General features: G+C 54.5%; 1 protein-coding gene across 1 annotated transcript; it reads right to left on the bottom strand.

Moving 5' to 3' along the window:
* Nucleotides 1–2,353: 2,353 nt before the first annotated feature.
* Nucleotides 2,354–16,363, bottom strand: LOC135417133 (myosin-7). The gene is made up of 40 exons (XM_064660801.1): nt 16,246–16,363; nt 15,519–15,736; nt 14,947–15,090; nt 14,352–14,508; nt 14,192–14,219; nt 13,843–13,954; nt 13,428–13,520; nt 13,269–13,332; nt 12,953–13,051; nt 12,757–12,860; nt 12,534–12,672; nt 12,331–12,449; nt 12,070–12,219; nt 11,718–11,888; nt 11,264–11,573; nt 11,116–11,183; nt 10,892–10,979; nt 10,661–10,778; nt 10,450–10,573; nt 10,121–10,257; nt 9,914–10,040; nt 9,672–9,800; nt 9,358–9,600; nt 8,858–9,034; nt 8,598–8,743; nt 8,411–8,501; nt 7,351–7,740; nt 7,135–7,261; nt 6,914–7,032; nt 6,374–6,570; nt 5,983–6,166; nt 5,572–5,737; nt 5,369–5,493; nt 4,978–5,286; nt 4,640–4,843; nt 4,322–4,447; nt 3,957–4,232; nt 3,424–3,519; nt 2,574–2,708; nt 2,354–2,473 (listed from the first exon to the last, which is right to left on the bottom strand). Exons 2-40 carry the CDS (start codon nt 15,717–15,719, stop codon nt 2,453–2,455), a joined length of 5,814 nt encoding a protein of 1,937 aa, XP_064516871.1. The 5' UTR covers nt 15,720–15,736; nt 16,246–16,363; the 3' UTR covers nt 2,354–2,452.
* Nucleotides 16,364–18,702: the final 2,339 nt, after the last annotated feature.

Consider the following 18,702-nt stretch of genomic DNA (forward strand, 5'->3'; position numbering starts at 1 on the left):
TGAGGGGCTGCACTCCATAGATCCCTGAACCCCATAGCCCCTATAGACACTCTTTGCCCCATAGACCCGTTTATGCCCCATAGATCCCTTTGCCACATAGACAATCCCATGTGTCCCATAGCTCTGCTGTGTTCCACATAGGCCCCCTGGGTGCCCCGTAGACCACTGGTGTCCTATAGATCCCTGTGCCCCCATAGATCTCTGTGCCTCACAGTTCCTCTTGGTGCTTCTTAGATAGTCTGTGCCCCATAACCCTGCATGTATCCCACATATCCCCGCACCCCAAAGAAACCCCGTGTGCCACATAGCCCCCCTGTGCCACATAGCCCCCAGAGATTCCTGTGCCCCATAGATCCCCATGTGCCCCACAGCCATCCTGTGCACCCCATAGCTCCCCATACCCCCCTTCAACCCCTCATATCCACATCCCACATCCCTTCTGTGCCCCACACCAGCTCGCTCTCTATCCCACGCCAACACCTATGCCAGCCCCGCAGCCCCACAGCCTTTATAGGCCATAATGGGGTGGGGAGGGGAGGAGCATTCCTGGGGAGGGGGTGGCTGATAAGGGAGAGGGAGTGGGCAGCTCCCCCCCTTCCCCAGCCCCACAGTGGTATCTCTCCAGTGACCAAGACGACCAGGACCCCACATTTACCCCACAGGATGATCTATGGGTCAGAGCTATTAAGGAAGAGCAAGGGCTGCCCGGATCCCTTGTGGGGTGGGGGGAATGTGGGGTGATCTATGGGGCATGAATGCCTGGGTCCCTTGTGTAGGAGGTGTCTATGGAGCCCAAACACATGGGTACCTTCTGTGTGGGGGGAAACTATGGAGCCCAGGTGCCTGGGTCCCTTGTGTGTGTGGGTGATCTATGGGGACTGGATGCCTGGGTCCCTTGGTGGGGGATGTGGTGATTCTATGGGGCCCAGACTCCCGGTCACCTGTTAGGGGGGGATCTATGGAGCCCAGACCCCTGGGTCCCTTGTACATGGAGGGGATCTGTGGGGCTAGGATGCCCAGGTCCTTTGTGTAGGGGTTGTCTATGGGGCCTGGATGCCTGGGTCCCTGGCCAATGTCCTGTCACCCATGGGGTGGTGACAGCTCAGCCCTGCCAGGTCTATATCTGGACACGGCAGGGAGGGAGGGCAGATTGTTATCTCGTCCCCCCCTGTGAGGCACCGTTGGGCCGGCAGGGGTCTTGGGGGTAGGGGGGGTCTGGCAACAGTCCTCGAACACGATGTCCACTTTGTTATCGAGGAGGTGACAAGAGTCCCTGCGAGGTGACACATTCCTACGGGTGGGAAGGTCCCCACCTCCCCATTGTGCCCCACAGATCCCCTTCCCTGCCCCACAGATCCTTTCCTCTGCCCTATAGATCTCCTATAGAGCCCCACAGGAACCCCTCAGAGCTGCAGAGAGTCTCCACAGAGCCCCACAGAGTCCCTATAGAGCCCCACAGACTCCACATAAAGCCCCATAGAGACACGCCTCCTCCTCCTTGGCCCGAGTTTGGCGGGGGAGGGGAGCCACCCGGACGCCAGGGTCCCCTGGGGTCCATCACGCGGCGCCACCAGGACTGGAGGAGGGATGGGGCGACAGATGGACGGGGAAGGCAGGGCGGGGGGGAGGAGAGGGGGAGGGCAGTGGGACAGAGGATTTGAGAAGGGGAGGAACAGGCAGGGGAGAGAGGGACAGCGGGACCTTGTGGGACATTGAGAACCTGGAGGGACTAGGAGGCCATAGAGGAGGTGGAGGGACCGTGGGAGATAGGGCTGGTGGGCCAGGAGGTTGTGGGATGATGGATGGAAAGGACAGAGGGATGGAGGGACACGGGACAGAGTCTCAGCAGGGCATGGGGGATGGTGGGACATGGTGTGCAGTGGGACAGAGTAGCTGGTGGCCAGGGGAACACTGATGCCAAGTTGGAGGGACATCAGCACCTGCAGCAGGAGAAGCTGCAGCCTCAGGAGCCAAGACATCTTGAGGGGTTCACTCAGGCTCTGCTCCATATGTGGGGGACTCAGATGCTTCCCCCCACCTCCTGGGCCCCTCCCTCCCCAGCCCCACATCTGCCCCTGGACATGTCTCCTCCCACATGGACAGGGGTTGGTGTGCGGCAGGTTGAGGTTGCGGAGCACCATGGGGCAGGCTGAGTTACACTGTGGGGCAGGTTGAGGTTAAGGTGCACCCCATCAGTCACATCATGTTGCACTGTGCATCTGGTTGCATCATGCTGTGGGGTGTGCTATGTTGCACACTAGTGGGTGATCTTGTGGGCTGCATCCACCTTGTGGGTGCCATGTCATGAGACAACTCCACCCTCCCCACACAAACCCAGCCCCACACAAACTGCTGCTGCTCAATGCTTTTTATTGGCTGACCAAGGTTAGGGGGCTGGGAGCAGGGGTGGGGCATTTAGAGGTCCAGGGAATACAGCTGGGAATCCAGAGCTTCACTCCTCGTTGAGTCCCTTCTGATAGAGAATGAAAAAAATTGGAGTGTAAACATGAGGGAGTTGTGGGGGCAGCCATGGGGCAGCCATGGGGCAGCTGTGGGGCAGGGAGAGATCCCACCTTGGCTCCAATGTCACGGCTCTTGGCCCGCAACTTGTTGACCTGGGACTCAGCGATGTCGGCACGCTCCTCTGCCTCGTCCAGCTCATGCTGTGCCTTGCGGAACTTGGCCAGGTTGGAGTTGGCTTGTTCCTCCTGGGGGACAGGGGCATCAGTGGGGCTCCACCTCAATTCCATGTGGCCTCCTGCCACCCTGCCAGCTGTCCCTCCATCTGACTTTCTTATTGCTCCATCTGGCCTACCATGGACTCACCTGTCCCTCCAGCAATTCCATCTCCAGCTACCCAATCATCTACTCAACCAACCAGCCCTCTAATATCCCATCCATGCAACCTTCCACCCACTAAACCTACCTTCCTTCCTTTCATCCTTTCATCTTTTCATCCTTTCATCCTTTCATCCATCCATCCATCCATCCATCCATCCATCCATCCATCCATCCATCCAACATTCCACCATTTAGCCTTCCTTCTGTACATCCATTCAGTCAGCCAGCCAACATTTCATCCATCCTTCCACCATTCGACCTTCCATCCACCCAACCAACCTTCCACCCACCTGTCCAACCTTTCATCTATGCAATCATTCCACCTTCCAGCCAGCCAGCCATTCAACCCACCATCATCTATCCAACCTTCCATCCATCCAAACATCCACTCAACTTTCTAGTCACCTGTCCCACAGCCATTCCACCCCCCCCACCTCTCCCTTTGCCCACCTTCCTCAGCCCCTGACACCCCACTCCTTAACGACACTAAGGTTCCCTGCTACTCCCTACATCCTGTCTCACACCCCAACCCCACACTGGTTCCTCCTGGGGGTGGTCCCAAAGCTGCCCTCCACTGCTCACCGCCTCCTCCGCCTGTCGCTTGTAGGCCTTGACCTTCAGCTGGAGCTTGTCCACCAGGTCCTGGAGCCGGACCAGGTTCTTGCGGTCTTCCTCTGTCTGTGGGGCGAGACACGTGTGAATCAGGACCTGACCCCATCCATGCTTGGGATCATCACCAGAGCCACGAGGGTCAGGAGACAGTTAGAGATGATCTTGGGGAGTGGAGGCTCTCTGGTGGCCTCAGCTGTGGGGCAGAAGGTGGGATGTCCTCTTGGGTGAAGGTGTCTTTTTGTCCTTGATAAGGTTTCACCTGAGATTCTGGGTCATGCAAAGACCCCATGGATGCTGGATGACTGGGTGGCTCATGACCACCAGGCCTACCATGTTCTGGGTCCCACTACAGTACTGGACATAGAGGCAGTGGGTGGTCTAGTTCACCTGTGTTTCTCTGGCTACCAGGTCAGCCATGTTGCAAGTCACATACAGCATCAGACATAAGGCCCTGTGGACACAGGGCCAGTGGATAACATCCAGGGCCACCTCAGGCAACCCACCTGGTAGCTGAGCTCCTTGACACGACGCTCGGACTTGCGGAGACCCTTGACACTCTCAGCATGGCGCTTCTGCTCACCCTCCAGCTCATTCTCCAGCTCCCTCACACGGGCCTCCAGCTTCTGCAGCTGCTTCTTGCCCCCTTTGAGGGCCAACTGCTCAGCCTCATCCAACCTCATCTGCAGGTCCTTGATGGTCTGCTCCATGTTCTTCTTCATCCGCTCCAGGTGGGCGCTGGTGTCCTGCTCCTTCTTCAGCTCCTCTGCCATCATGGCTGCCTACTCAAGGAGAGAAGCAAGCAGAAAAAGGAGGTTCATTACCCTCCACTGGAAGATATCCTAGCTGTTGTTCCCACCACGGCACTCACGTCAGTGATGGCCTTCTTGGCCTTCTCCTCAGCATTTCTGCACTCCTGGATGGCCTCTTCCACCTCCGTCTGCAGCTGGGAGATGTCAGCCTCCATCTTCTTCTTTTGGTTGATGAGGCTGGTGTTCTGGAGATGGAGAAGAGGATCTCATGAGGTGTCTGTGGAACTGCTGACCCATCCTTCTTCAGTACTTAATGCCCCCACCCCTGCCAACTCTGGAGGCTTCAAGGATCTGGACATCTTGGTAACTCAACTCATTAGAATCCCACACCTATGGATGCAGGTGACCTCTTTCCTTGAAAGTGCATGAGGTCTCACCTGTGAGTGGAGAAGCTGGACCCTCTCGCTGGCCTCAATCAGCTCCTGCTCGGCCAATTTGCGGGCTCTCTCAGTCTGCTCCACCACCGCCCGCAGCTCCTCCAGCTCAGACTGAAGGAGGTTGTTCCTCCTCTCCACGATGGCAATGTTCTCCTTCAGGTCCTCATTGGCCCTGACCACGTCATCTAGCTGCAGTTGAGTGTCCTACAAGACGGCATAGGGGAACAGGGTGAATGTGGATGGGGGGGAAGGGGCTGAAGGTCCACTCTTCTTCTACTGTGGGGTGGTGTAATCTACTACATCTCAACATTCTTATGAAACAGAAGTTTTATTGGTACCTTGAGGTAGCCCTGCAATGTCTTGACTTGCTTCTGGGCCTCAGCGGCTATGCGGTTGGCATGGCTGAGCTGGATCTCCATCTCATTGAGGTCACCCTCCATCTTCTTCTTCAGCCGCAGGGCCTCATTGCGACTCCGGGTCTCAGCATCCAGTGAGGTCTGCAGCGAGTCCACCACCCGCAGATGGTTGCGCTTGGCCTGCTCCATCTCCTCATCCTTCTCAGCCAGCTTGCGCTCGTAGTCTGCCTTGACTTGGTTGAACTCCAGTTGGGCCCTCAGGATCTTTCCCTCTTCGTGCTCCAGAGAGGCCTGGAAGAGACAGAGGGAAAACTGAGAACCACAAAGAAGACCAGAACAACATGGAGATTCATGGGGATGGGATTTGGCTCACCTCAGCCTCCTCCAGCGCTGCTTGAAGTTCCAGCTTCTCAGCATCCAGCTGCTTTCGGACCTTCTCCAACTCATGGATGGTCTTGTGGCTGCCACCCAGCTGCTCCGTGAGGTCCGAAATCTCCTCTGCTCAGGTGAGAACACATCAGAATATGTGGAAGGTAGTGGAAAACATGGTGGGTAGACAAAGGACCATGGTCTCACCTTGGAGGTTCTTGTTTTCCCTCTTTAAGGTCTCCAGGTGATCAAGTGACTCCTCGTAGGCATTCTTCAGTTTGAAGAGCTCAGTGCTGAGGGATCTGGCCTCTTTCTGCGATGCCTCCAGCTCCATCTGTGACTCTTCAAACTTCTGCTTCCACTCAGACAAGATCTATGGGGACATAACCTGCTCAGAAGCTGCTTTGCCCACAAAAAACTCTCTTTTCATTGTCCTCCTCCTCTCTCCAACACTCTTTTGGCAGGGACTTGAAGCTCTGGCAAGGTCTGAAACCTAGACCTTGACAGTTGTTCACATTTCTTCTGGACTTTTTCTCCTGCCTTTCTGTGATTGTTGGGACCCACATCTCTCCACCCTCTTCCCACTATTCTCCTTCCACCATTTCTTGGTTCTCTCACCTTGTCAAAGTTCCTCTGCTTCTTGTCCAAGGCAGCAGCTGCTGCGTTCGACCGCTCAAGGTCAGCCATGAGATCTTCAATCTCATTCTGCAGCCGGTGCTTGGTCTTCTCTAGAGAGGAACATTTGGCATTGACTGCCTCCACCGCCTCTTCAGCCTCCTGCAGCCGTTGGGCCAGCTTCTTCCTGTCCCAGGGGACAACCTGGCTGTGGTGACCCGTGGACCAAGTGGACCAACTCAAACCTTCTTCCACCCATCAGTTGGCCAAGGCTCTGCTCTGGATCTCCTCTGCTATCTCCAGGTCCCTCTACCTTCTCCAGATCCTTCTCCAGTGGAAGAGTCTCTGCTCTCCCCTGCCCCCTAGAAGCTCCCTTCATGGGGGGATGACTTACTTGGCCTCCTCGAGTTCCTCAGTGCGCTGGATGGCATCTGTCTCATACTTGGTCCTCCATTGTGCCACCTCAGAGTTGGCCTTGGAGAGCGAGCGCTGGAGCTCAGCCTTGGCTTCTGTCTCCTCCTCATATTGCTCCCGCAGCAGGTCACAGTCATGCCGGGCCGACTGGAGGGCGTGGGCCAGTGCGTTCTTGGCCTGGGAGGGTGGAGAGAGAGCAAGTGAAGGAAAAGGTGAACCATTGGGTCCACATCAACTTGAGCTTAGAGTTCTCCAACTCAGCAAGACTTTGTTTTCATCACTGCAAGCTGACCAGAACTCCTGTAGACCAATCCAACCTGTCCCAACCTCCTCTAGACCAACCCAACCAACATCCTTACTACCAATCCAACCCAACCTCCTTGACACCCACCAACCCTACTGAACTCCCTGAAGACCCTCAACTCATTTTCTCCAACTGCCCCTCTGAGTCCCAAATCAACTTCACCCTTGACACTGGAGGTGTTTTTTAGCCCCACTGACCTCCCAAACAAAGCCCTACCTTGGCCTCTTCCTCTAGCTGCCTCTTGAGGTCCTCCAGCTGCTGGGTGTAGGTGAGTTTCCCTCGCGTCATCTGGTTGATAAAGGCTTCCTTTTCCTCCAGCTGCCTGGAGAGCTCACCTGTGGGGTGGAATGGTGGACAGTGACTCGCTGGACACACCACAAAGCCACCTCACTGGGCAAGGGATAGTCAATTGGGTTAGGGAAGAACAAGCCCCTCACCATTTTCTGTTTGGAGCTTCGCTCGCTGAGTGGTGAGGTCGTTGACCATGCGTTGAGCCTCCTCGGACTTGGTCCGGTGCTCATTCATCTGATCTTCCATGGTACGGCACATCTTCTCCAGGTTGGCCTGGAGACAGGAAGGGCAGAAAATTGAAAGAGAACCTTGAGAGGGCAATGGAAGAGTTGTTCTTTAATGGCTGGAGACCTATTTCCTACCTTGGCCTTGATCAGCTGCTCCATGTTGGAGCCAACATCATCTAACTCCAGCTTGAGCTCACTCTTCTCCTTCTCCAGCTTCTGCTTGACACGCTGTAGGTTGTCGATCTGCTCACTGAGTTCGGCCACGCTGTCGGCGTGCTTCTTGCGCAGCGCAGCAGCCGTAGCCTCATGCTGCAGTGTGGCCTCCTCCAGGTCCCTCCGCATCTTCTGGAATTCTGCCTCCCGCTTCTTGTTGAGCTCAATCTGCACTGAGGTGGCCCCACCTGCCTCCTCCAGACGCTCACTGATCTCCTCCAACTCCCGTGACAGGTCTGAGCGCAGCTTCTCCACCTTGGCCCTGCCCGTTCGCTCTGCCTCCAGCTCCTCCTCCAGCTCCTCAATCCGTGCCTGTGCTCAGGGGATGGACATGCTGTCAGCGGACTTGGTTTCACCCAGCTCCTCCACTCAATTCAACCAATCCAGCTGGAGAGTCTTTAAGTCAATTCAAGTCAACCCAACCACATGTGGACTCTTCAGCTCAACCCAGACAACTAGAGATCCTTCGTCTCAATCAGACTTGATCTCATTCAGTTCTCTTCAACCCAATCAAGATTCGAGTTCTCCAGATCAACCCAACCTTATCTGAAGACACTCCACCTTCTCAAATTACCTTGAGATTCTTCAACTCGCTGGTCTTGAAGACATTCAGCTCAACCAACCCTAGAGCTGCCTGGATCAGACAGCTCCACACAACCTTCTCTAAGGACATCGGAGATAACATGATCCAAAACAGATGGTCTGCTCAGCTCAGATGATCCTACCCAAGGTGCCCCCACTGCCTTGAGTACTCCAGACCCACTGGTTCAGCTTAAGCTACCCCAAAGCCAACCTGCCCAGGAGCCCATGAGTCATTTCCAGGTGATAAGTGACAGGGAGGTTCTAGGCCAAGGGACAGGCCATGGGCTTCAGGCCTCAGGTTTGTGGCATGCTGGTCTAGGTCCTTCTCAAAAAGGTGTGAAATAAATGAGGAGAACCAGTTCCTCTTCCTAGTTGAACCCCAAGCTGAAGTCCACCTCACCTGAAGCTCTTTGAGCTTCTTCTGGAGCTGGGCTGCAATTGCTTGTTCATCCTCAATTCTTGCATTGAGTGCGTTGAGCTCAAAGTCCTTCCTGGGTGTGGGGAGAAATGCCAGGCAATCATATTCCTGCCTGCTCAGCAGAGAGGGTCATTATAGGTAAAGCACAAGCAGGTGGATGGGCCCCTACTTTTTCAGCCTCTCATCCAGTTGCTGCTTGTCATTCTCCAGGTCCATAATATTCTCCTGAGCCAGCTTCAAGTCACCTTCCAGCTTCCTTTTGGCCCGTTCCAGGTCCATCCGGATCTTCTTCTCCTGCTCCAGTGAGCTCTCCAGCTGTGAGTGAGGCAGAGATACACCCATCAGCCCCCCCCAAACACCAACCCCAGAAGGACCTTCGCACCCCAAGGCACCAGCTATGTGCCCGTGGCAGGACTGACCCACACTCACATCATCCACTTGCTGTTCCAGCTTGACTTTGGCCTTCGTCAGGGTGTTGACCTTGTCTTCCTCCGCCTGCAGGTCATCCAGCGCTTGCTGGTGAGATTCTTGCAGAGCCTTCTTCTCCTTTGTTAGCTTGACAATAATCTCATCCAGCCCGGCCATCTCCTCTGTGAGGTTCTTGACCTGCAGGAAGAGAAATATCAAGCCTCTGGTTTGGTACCAGAGGTAGGACAAGAGACAGGAGGTTGTTCTTGCTCTTGGTTGAGCTGGGCCTAAGTCAGGGGACACAGGAGAACACAACCAGCCTTGGGTTGTCAAAACCTGACCAAAGCGGTTTTGGGTCTTCATGACCCAACTCAACCACCCTTGAATTTTAGCAGCCTAAACAGCTTTGGGTTTTGGCAACTCAACCCAACCACCCTTGGGTCTTCTCAAAACGTATTCACTTTGGCTCGAGACATCTCAAGTCCCCACAGTTTGAAATCAAGATCTCTCCCCACCCTTACCTTGTTCTCTGTGGCGTGTTTCTCCTTCTCCACCTTGGCCAAAGACAACTCCAGGTCATCAATGTCCTTCTTCAGCTCTGAGCACTCATCCTCCAGCTTTCTCTTCTTAGCCGTCAGCTCAGCATTCATCTCTTCCTCATCCTCCATTCGCTCTGTCATCTCCTTCACCTTGGCCTCCAGCTGGATCTTGTTCTTGATCAGCTGGTCACAACGCTCCTCAGCATCAGCAAGATTATCTTGCTCCTGGAAGAGGGAAGATTGGTGGGAGGGTGAAGGAAAAAGGAGGGAGGGGCCGAGGCATCTAGGTCACTTACAGCCTGCACTTGGAGCTGAAGGTCATTCTTCTCCTGCAGCATGGAGACCATCTTCTCCTCCAGCTCCTTCCTCCGGGCCTCTGACTTCTCCAGGGCCTCCTTCAGCCGCCCAAACTCTTCCTTCATGTTCTGCAGGAGGCACGAAGGTCACCTGTAAGTCTCATTGCTTCCTCTATGTCCCCACATACCCTTCCCTCTCCCCATCCACCCATCCACCTGCCCCACCTATGGCTTTGTCCTACCTGCATCTCCTTCTCAGTCTCAGCGCTCTTCAACAAGGGCTTGATCTTGAAGTAGAGCTTCATCCAAGGCCAGTTTTTCACCCCCATGAAGGCCCTGATGTTCCACTGGATCACCAGCAGCGAGTCCCTGGAGAAGGCACAGCAGGATGCAGGTCACCAGGAACTTCAACTCAACCTAGACTCAACACCATTCCGATCTCTACCCACCTCCGCTCCAGGATCTTCTTGAACTCCTGACGGGAGAGGAAACCACGAACTTGGGCCTGCAAGCGGGTCATGATCCTGGCCAAGCGCTCATCCCGCATTTCCTCAAGTAGCCCCAGCAGCCCAGCCTTGAAGAAGACCTACAAGGGGAGATGAAGCTAAGTGCTGTTGGGGTCTGGAGGCTTGGTGGAGGAATGGGTGGTAGGGTGGATGGGGTGAGCTCAGATGTGCAGGTGAACGAGTAGATGGTGGGACCATGGAGTCAACCTGGTCCCACCATGGAGGCCTTGTGGATGATGGGACCACGGGGAATGGAAACCATGTGACCTCACCTTGGTGTGCCCAAACTTGTATTGGTTGTGGTCAATATCAAGGGATCCCAGGAGCTTCTCAGCACCCTTGCGGCTGTCGATGAACTGCCCCTCAGGGATGGCAGCGGGGTTCAGGATGCGATACCTAGTAGTCAGAGAGGACAGGAAAATCCTGATATCAGACCCAGTGGAGTTGTCAACCCCCTCCCCACATCTCATCCTCTGTGCCTACCTCTGGCGGAAGTCCCCATAAAGGATGCGGTTTGGGAAGCCCTTGCGGCAGATGCGGATGCCCTCCAGCACCCCGTTACAGCGGAGCTGGTGCATTACCAGGGGGTTGTTCATCACACCTGGTGGGTCATCATGACTGGTGGGTCAAGGCCTGCCCCACAGCACTGCTCCCCACCACCTTTGGCCAGGGACCACCACTGTTCCCTGGATAAACCCTCATGAATTGGCTCACCAGGAGACTTGGTCTCATTGGGGATGATGCAGCGGACAAAATGAGGGTGGGTAGACCGCAGGTTGGTCATCAACTTGTTGAGGTTCTCCTGGAGGATGGAGGAGAAGATGATGAAGAAAAGAAAGACCCCCCCAACCTGTCCCAGCAAGGATCACTACCTGCCCTCGGACATGATTTCAATGCCCAAACACCCTAGGTTCTACCACTAACCCCTGAACTCTTACCCGATGCAGTGCAGAGACAGTCTGAAAGGAGGAACCTTTCTTCTTGGCTCCTTTCCCCTTCTCCACAGCTGTTGGAGAAGAAGTTATGAGATAGGTGATGGGCAGGGTGGGGAGAGCCCCAGATGTTCAGGAAGGGGGTGCCCCTTACGTGCATCAGCTCCAGCATAGTTGGCGAAGAGGTTGGCCAAGAGCTTCAGGGCTGATTTCTGGTAGAGCCCCACCACTGTCTCATTGAGAGGGTCTTTGTTCTTCTGCAGCCATCCAATGATATTGTAGTCTACCGTGCCAGCGTAGTGGATGAGGGCAAAGTGGGCCTCTTGCTTCCCTTTGACATTGCGTGGCTTCCCGAAGTTGGCTGACTTGCCCAAGTGATTATCAAAGAGCTTAGCCTTGAAGGTCATGTCTGTGGCCTTGGGGAACATGCATTCCTCCTCCAGGATGGACATGATCCCCATGGGCTGGGAAGAGAAGACCTTGTTGGTCATAGTGAACACCAAGCACAACCCAACTGCCCAACTTTGGGGTCCCTGGCAAGCTCCAACTGGAAGGGCCCTTCCCCAGCAGCCCCTTCAGCCCCCAGAAGCCCTGGGGGGAGGTGGCACCTTCTCAATGAGGTCAATGCAGGCCTGGAGGTCCATGCCGAAGTCAATGAACTCCCACTCAATCCCCTCCTTCTTGTACTCCTCCTGCTCCAGCACGAACATGTGGTGGTTGAAGAACTGCTGCAACTTCTCATTGGTGAAGTTAATGCAGAGCTGCTCAAAGCTGTTGAACTGGGGAAGGAGAGAGGAGATGGCCAATGGGGTCAACAGAACACCTAATAAGATCTGCGGGGTCAACCTGAGACCCAATGAACTTAACAGAACAACCAGTGAAAACAGGGCCACCTGACCATCCAATAGGATTAACTCAACACCCGATGGGGTCAACGCAACAGGGTCAACCAAGGCTCACATCAAAGATCTCAAAGCCAGCGATGTCCAGCACACCGATGAAGTACTGCCGTGGCTGCTTGGTCTCCAGCGAGTTGTTGATCCTGGTCACCATCCAGTTGAACATCTTCTCATACACAGCCTTGGCCAAGGCCCCAACAGCGTAAATCACCTGGAAGAGGAATGTTCCACCGGTGAGAGGGGGCTCTCAGTGCTCTCCTCCTTGCTGGAGATGGCACCATGCCACCCCAAAGGGAGGAGGTTTTGGGGATGTCCTACTCACCTGCTGGACATTCTGCCCCTTGGTGACGTACTCATTGCCCACCTTGACCCGAGGGTGGCACAACCCCTTGAGAAGATCAGCTGAGTTCAGCCCCATTAGGTAAGCTGACTTGTCTGCCTCTGAGGATGCAGAGGAGAAAACATGAACCTGGAAGGACCATGGGGTTCACCCTAGTTCCCACCTTGACCTTGATTGGACCCAACCTTCAGTGCCATCTGGTTCTGCCTGCTCTTCCCGTTGCTTCTGCTTGAACTTCATGTTGCCAAAGTGCATAATGGCACCCGTCAGTTTGTAGATGGAGTTCTTCTCCTCTTGGGTGAAGCCCAAGACATCAAAAGCACTCTGTGGGGCAAAAATGTGGATGAAGGTCTTCTTCAGCCCACACAGAAACACACACACACACTGCCTAGTGGCCCCTCATCTCACATCTGTAGCCAGGAGCTCTTCTCCATCATCAATGGATGGCACTGTGGTCTCTCCTTGGGAGATGAAGGCATAGTCGTAGGGGTTGTTGGTCACCAGCATCATATCTGCAAGGAGAAGATGGGGTTGGGACAGGCAGGAGTCCTTCAGAAAGGAGTTGGGGTCAGGTGTTTGTAGGTGGGTTGGGAGCATGGCTTACCCAGCAGCTCTGGCTTCTTATTGGAGAGGATCTGGTAGTAGATGTGGTAGTTTCTTTCAGCCTTCAGCTGGAAGATGACACGGGATTTCTCCAGAAGGTCTAAGATGGGAATGGAGAGAAGATGAGTGAAAGTTGGGATGACGAGATGGAGGGTCAGATGGATGGACGGATGGATGGAGGTTTGAGGAGATGGAAGTGTAGATGGATGGTAGGATGACGAGAAGGATGGGCATGTGGGTGGAGGAATGGATGGATGGATGGATGGATGGGTGATGGACAACCAGATGTCCTCTCATGAAGCCCACAACCTACTCACAGGTCTCGATGTCAGCTGATGCTAATTTCCCAGTGGCTCCAAAATGGATCCGGATGAACTTCCCCTAGGAAAGCAGTGGCAGGAGGTGGAGGTGGCCACCTTTTCCCAGATAACCCTAACCCACAGACCCTACTCCATAGGCTTCAGCCCAACACTCACGAATCGCGATGAGTTGTCATTGCGAACAGTCTTAGCGTTGCCAAAGGCCTCCAAGGCAGGGTTGGCCTGGATGATCTGGTCTTCCAGAGTGCCCTGGTAGAGTAGGACAATGTGGAGGGACTGTCACAGGGAGGGGCAGGAGCTGGGGTTGTGAGGTTGAGATGGATGGATGGGAGAACACAGAGGTCCATGTAGGTTTGCATAGGCAAGGAGGTGGGTTGATGCCATGGGTGGAGGGATGGAACTGGGGCAGATGAATGGAAGGTTGGATAGATGGTTGCTTGGCTGGATGGTTGGTTGGATTGTTTGGGTGGTTGGTAGGGTGATTGGTTGGGTGATACATTGTGTTGTTGGTTGGACAGACAGGCAGCAAAATGTTGGCCAGACATTGTCATCCCCCATCCAGTGTCCTCACCTTGCCTGGGGCCCCTGTCTCCTTCTTGCCACGGTCACCGATGGCAGCAATGACGGCGAAGTACTGGATGACCCTCTTGGTGTTCACTGTCTTCCCCGCCCCAGATTCTCCGCTGAGGGCAGCCAAGGAAAGCAAGGGCTGAGTGCTGTGGGCAGGGCTATGGTGCTAGGGGTGGGGACTCACTGGGGGAGTGGCACTTGCAGTAGGTGGATGATGGATATCCACAGGCAAGCCCAGGTGGTGAGAAAGGGTTGGCCGTGCCAGTGGGCATGGCTTCAGAGGGAGAAGGAGAGGGGCTATGTGCCAGGTGAGCAGGGCTAAGAACGTGTTTAGATATGAGGTCACTTACGTGATGAGGATGGACTGGTTCTCCCGATCTGTTGGAACAAGGAGAAGAAGCATGAGGTTCTGAAGTCCACCTTGGCTCTGCCCCACATCTGCCCCACATCTTCTGCTCCCCAAAAAGGATCAGTGGATATGGTCTTGGGGTCCCTGCAGGAAGTCCCTACCTGTCAGCATGTTCTGGTAGGCATTGTCAGAGATGGAGAAGATGTGGGGTGGAGCTTCACTCCGCTTCTTTCCCCGGTAGGCAGCCACCACCTCAGCATTGTAGACAGGCAACCACTTGTAGGGGTTGACTGTCACACAGAAGAGTCCTGAGTAGGTCTGGAGAAAGAAGTAGGTGGGTCAGAGTCCTCAGGTGCCACCCCACCAGGTGGTCCAAGGGGTCTGCAGAAGTGATATCTTGTATCTAGGTGGCCCAAGGGGTCTGGAGAAGGGATGTCTTGGGTTTAGATGGCCCATGTGATCTGGAGATGGGACATCTTGGGTCTGAGTGACCCAAGAAGCCTGGAGAGAGGATATCCCAGTTCTGGATGGCCCACAGAATCTGGAGAAGGGACATCCTGGTTTCAAGTGTCCCAAAGGGTTTGGGACATCTTGGTCTGGGCGCCTCAAGAGGTGTGAAAAAGGGACATCCCATTTATGGGTGGCCCATGAGATCTGGAGAAAGGGTATCCTAGGTCTATTTGGCCCAAGGGGTCTAGAGAAGGGTTGCCCAAGTTCCAGATGGGGTCTGGAGAACCTCATGGGCTCCCAACTCACATAGATCATCCAAGAGGCGTAGCGGTCCTTGAGGTTGTAGAGGACGGCAGGCTCATGGAGGAAGGTCAGCATGGCCATGTCCTCGATCTTGTCGAACTTGGGAGGGTTCTGCTGCATGATCTGGTCCTCCTTGACCGTCACTGTCTGCTCAAGGTAAGGAGAACACCATGGGTTGGGAGGACAGGACAAGGAGTTGCCCCAGATTTTTCCTCCCGTAGGGCTGGGACCTGGTCATCCGGGTATTGCCTTGGGAGCTGGAGAAGGTGTAGGTGTCCCTCAAGTGATAGAGAAGATAGTTTGGGGTCTGGGTGTCCCTTGGTTGATGAAGAGGGTAGGAGGGAGTCTAGGTGTCCAGTGGGTGCTGGGGAAGGGGGGTCAGGGTCTAGATATTTCCTGGGTTCTAGAGAAGATGTTGTGGGGTCTGAGAATCCAGTGGGTGCTGGTGAAGGTATGTTGAGGTCTAGATGTTTCTTGGGTTCTAGTGAAGGTGAGTTGGGTTCTTTGTGTCCCATGTGGGATGGAGTTACTATTTTGAGGTCCTGATGTCCCGTGTGTGGCTGGGGTCCCCCCACCTTGCCATGCTCGGTCTCAGCAGTGATCTTGGAGCCCTCACGGCTGACAATGGTGGCCTTAACATATTCCTCCTTCTCATCAGGAACAAAGATGTCCTTCTTCAGGTCAAAGGGGCGGGTCTGGGCGGCCACTCTCTCCTTCTCCGACTTGCGGAGATAGGGGGCGGCCTCCCCAAATTCAGCCATCTCCACGTCAGGCATGGTGGCGCTGGATGAGGCTGTGTGGGGCAGAAGGGATCAGACCCTCCCACTGCTGCCAGTTCCTCCCAGTAGACCCCATCCCAACTCCTTCCTTGTTTCATCATCCACTGTTCTCCAGATGCCCCAGTTCCTCATGGTTGATCTGACTCCTCTGTTCCTCCCCAGTGCTCCCAGTTCCTCTACAGAGCTCCCAGTCCTCCCAGTCAGCCCCATCTGAGGTCCATCCTTGGTGGTCTCATCCTCCCCCATTCTTCTCCACTGCTCCCAGTTACTTTTGTAGTGCTCCCAGTTCCTCCCAGTTGTCCCTAACTCCATCCCAATTCCTCCTTGGCAGTCCTAGTGCCCACCCTAGTGCTCCCAGTTCCTTTCAGTTAAGCTGAGTTTCCCCAGTGCCTCACACTGCCTACCCTTTACCCCACCCCAGCACCTCCCAGTATGCCCCAGTACTTCTCCATCCCTCCCAGTCCCTCCCAGTTCCTCCAGACACCCCTCAGTTCCTTCCAGTGCTCCCAGTGCCCAGTCCCACCTCTCTCAGTGGTCTCCGAGTCAGGGGATGATAGTGCAGACTCAGGGGGGCTCTGGTCCTGGTCCAGAACACAGCAACCCCCCCTCAGTATGTATTAGTATGTCCCAGTACATCCCAGCATCCCCCCAAGCCCCACCAATAATTCTCCAGTACACCAGCACACACCACCCCACTAACCCCCCCCCCCTCGCCCCCCCCCCCAGTACTGCTTAGTAAGTTTCAATATCCCCCTAGGATTTATCCAGTACTCTCCCCCAGCATCATCCCAGTCCCTCCCAGTTCCCCTGCAGACTGTCCCAGTATCATCCCAGTCCCTCCCAGTTCCCCCATAGACCCTCCCAGTTTCCCCATAGATCCTCCCAGTCCCTCCCAGTTCCCCTATAGACCCTCCCAGTATCATCCCAGTCCCTCCCAGTTTCCCCATAGACCCTCCCAGTTCTCCTATAGACCCTCCCAGTCCCTCCCAGTTCCCCCATAGACCCTCCCAGTTTCCTCCCAGTCCCTCCCAGTTCCCACATTGGCCCAGTTCTTTCCCAGTCCCTTACAATTGGCACCAGTCCCCCTATAGCCCCCTCCCAGACCCTCACAGTGCTCCCGGTGCCCCCTGCCCCACCTGCCCCTGGATCTGCAGGCACTGGCTGGGGGATCCCCCTTATATCCCCCCTCCCCCCCCAGCTGCGTCACCGGGAAGGGGGGAGGGCGGGCATGGACAGACAGGTGACCTCAAGGCCACCCTACTGCCCCATGGGGACACGGTGACCCCTATGGATCTACAGGGCACTCCCCACTTCCATAGGGCCCCCCCCTCTGCTTTGTCATCCTATAGGACCCTCACTGCCCCAAAGGGTCCAGTGACCCCTTTGGACCTATAGAGCTCCTCCAGCCCCACAGAAGCCCCCACATATCTCACCCCTACATATCTCATCCCCACAGTTTCCCCTTACCTCACAGGACACACTTTCAGCTCCATAGGTCTCCCCCAGTCCCACAGGACACCCCTTTAGCACTATAAGAAGTCCATAGGACTCTCCTCAGGGTTCCCATATTTCTCTCCATTTGACCCCTGTAACTCCCTCCAGCCTCATAGGGCTCACTCTCAGTCCTATTGGACACCCCCGCCCCCAGTTCCATGGTCCTATAGGACCCACTCCCAGCCCCATAGGACCCCTATATGTTCCCCTATAGAATCCTTATAGCTTCCCCCATAACACCCACTTCCAGCCCCACAGAATCACCATAGGGCTTCCCCAAACCCATAGGACACCCCCCTCTCAGCCCTGTAGGGGCCCCCTGTAGCCCCCCCCCCCGTGGTTTATTATGGGATGAATGAGGCAAACCAAAAGGCTTGCCCAGATGCCTGAGTCCCCCCTGGGTGGAGGAGGGGACAGACAGACAAAGGACAGGTGTGACCCCCCTTCCCCCTCGAGGGAACTCAAGAATCTGGGCCCCTCCTCCCATCCCTTTGTTCCCTCCCCCTCCCCCCACAATGGGATATTTTTGGGACATTCCCCCCCCAACCCCTGACATCTGATCAGTTTGTGACGCCAATGGGGCTGTGGGGCACCTTCACCTCATAACCATATATGGGGCTGACCCTATAGGTCCCCCTTCCCCCCCTCTCGACCCCCATAACTCACCTAAGAATAGCTAGGGGAACCCAGACATCCAGGCCCCATAGATGCCATTAGACCCCATATAGGGGACTCAGGTGTCTGCATTTCCCCTAATTTTCCCAATTTCCCCCAAAGTTTTTTGATTTTTCCCCAGATTTCCTTGTTTTCCTTTGATTTTCCTAAATGTCCCCCAATCTGCCACAAATTTCCTTGATTTCCCCCTGTTTTCCCCAAATTTTCATCAATTTGCCATAAATTTCCTTGGTGTCCCCTGAGGTTTCTCCAAATTTCCTCATTTTTCCTGCAATTTGCTCCAAATTTCCTTGTCTTCCCCCTGATTTTCCTAAATTTCCTGTTTCCCCCTGATTTCCTCAAGTTTCCACCAAACTTGTTTAACCCAACTTCCCTCTAATTTCCCCTATTTTGCTAACTTTCCCTCAATTTCCCCTAATTTCTCCTAATTATCCCCAGATTTCCCCAAATTTTTCTTACTCTGCCCTTTTTTCACCTAAATTTCCCCTTATTCTCCCTCAGTTTGCCCCAGTTTCCCTAATTTTTCCGTTAATTCCCCTACACTTCCCTAAATTTTTATACATTTTCTGATTCCCCTAAAGTATCTTATTTCCCCAAATTTGCCCCAATTCACTCTAATTTTCCCCAAAATCCCCAATTTCTCCTTATTTTCCCTGAATATGTTTCTAATTCCCCCTAACTGAAATTTATTTCCCCAATTTACCCAATTTTTTATCTTTTTCCCATCATTTGTACTACTTTACCCAAATTTCCTCTTATTCCACCAATAATTTGCCCCAATATCCCTTAATTTTCCCCAATTTCCCTGATT

The sequence above is a fragment of the Pseudopipra pipra genome, chromosome 1 (assembly GCF_036250125.1).
Source record: "Pseudopipra pipra isolate bDixPip1 chromosome 1, bDixPip1.hap1, whole genome shotgun sequence".
Classification (NCBI taxonomy): Eukaryota; Metazoa; Chordata; class Aves; order Passeriformes; family Pipridae; genus Pseudopipra; species Pseudopipra pipra.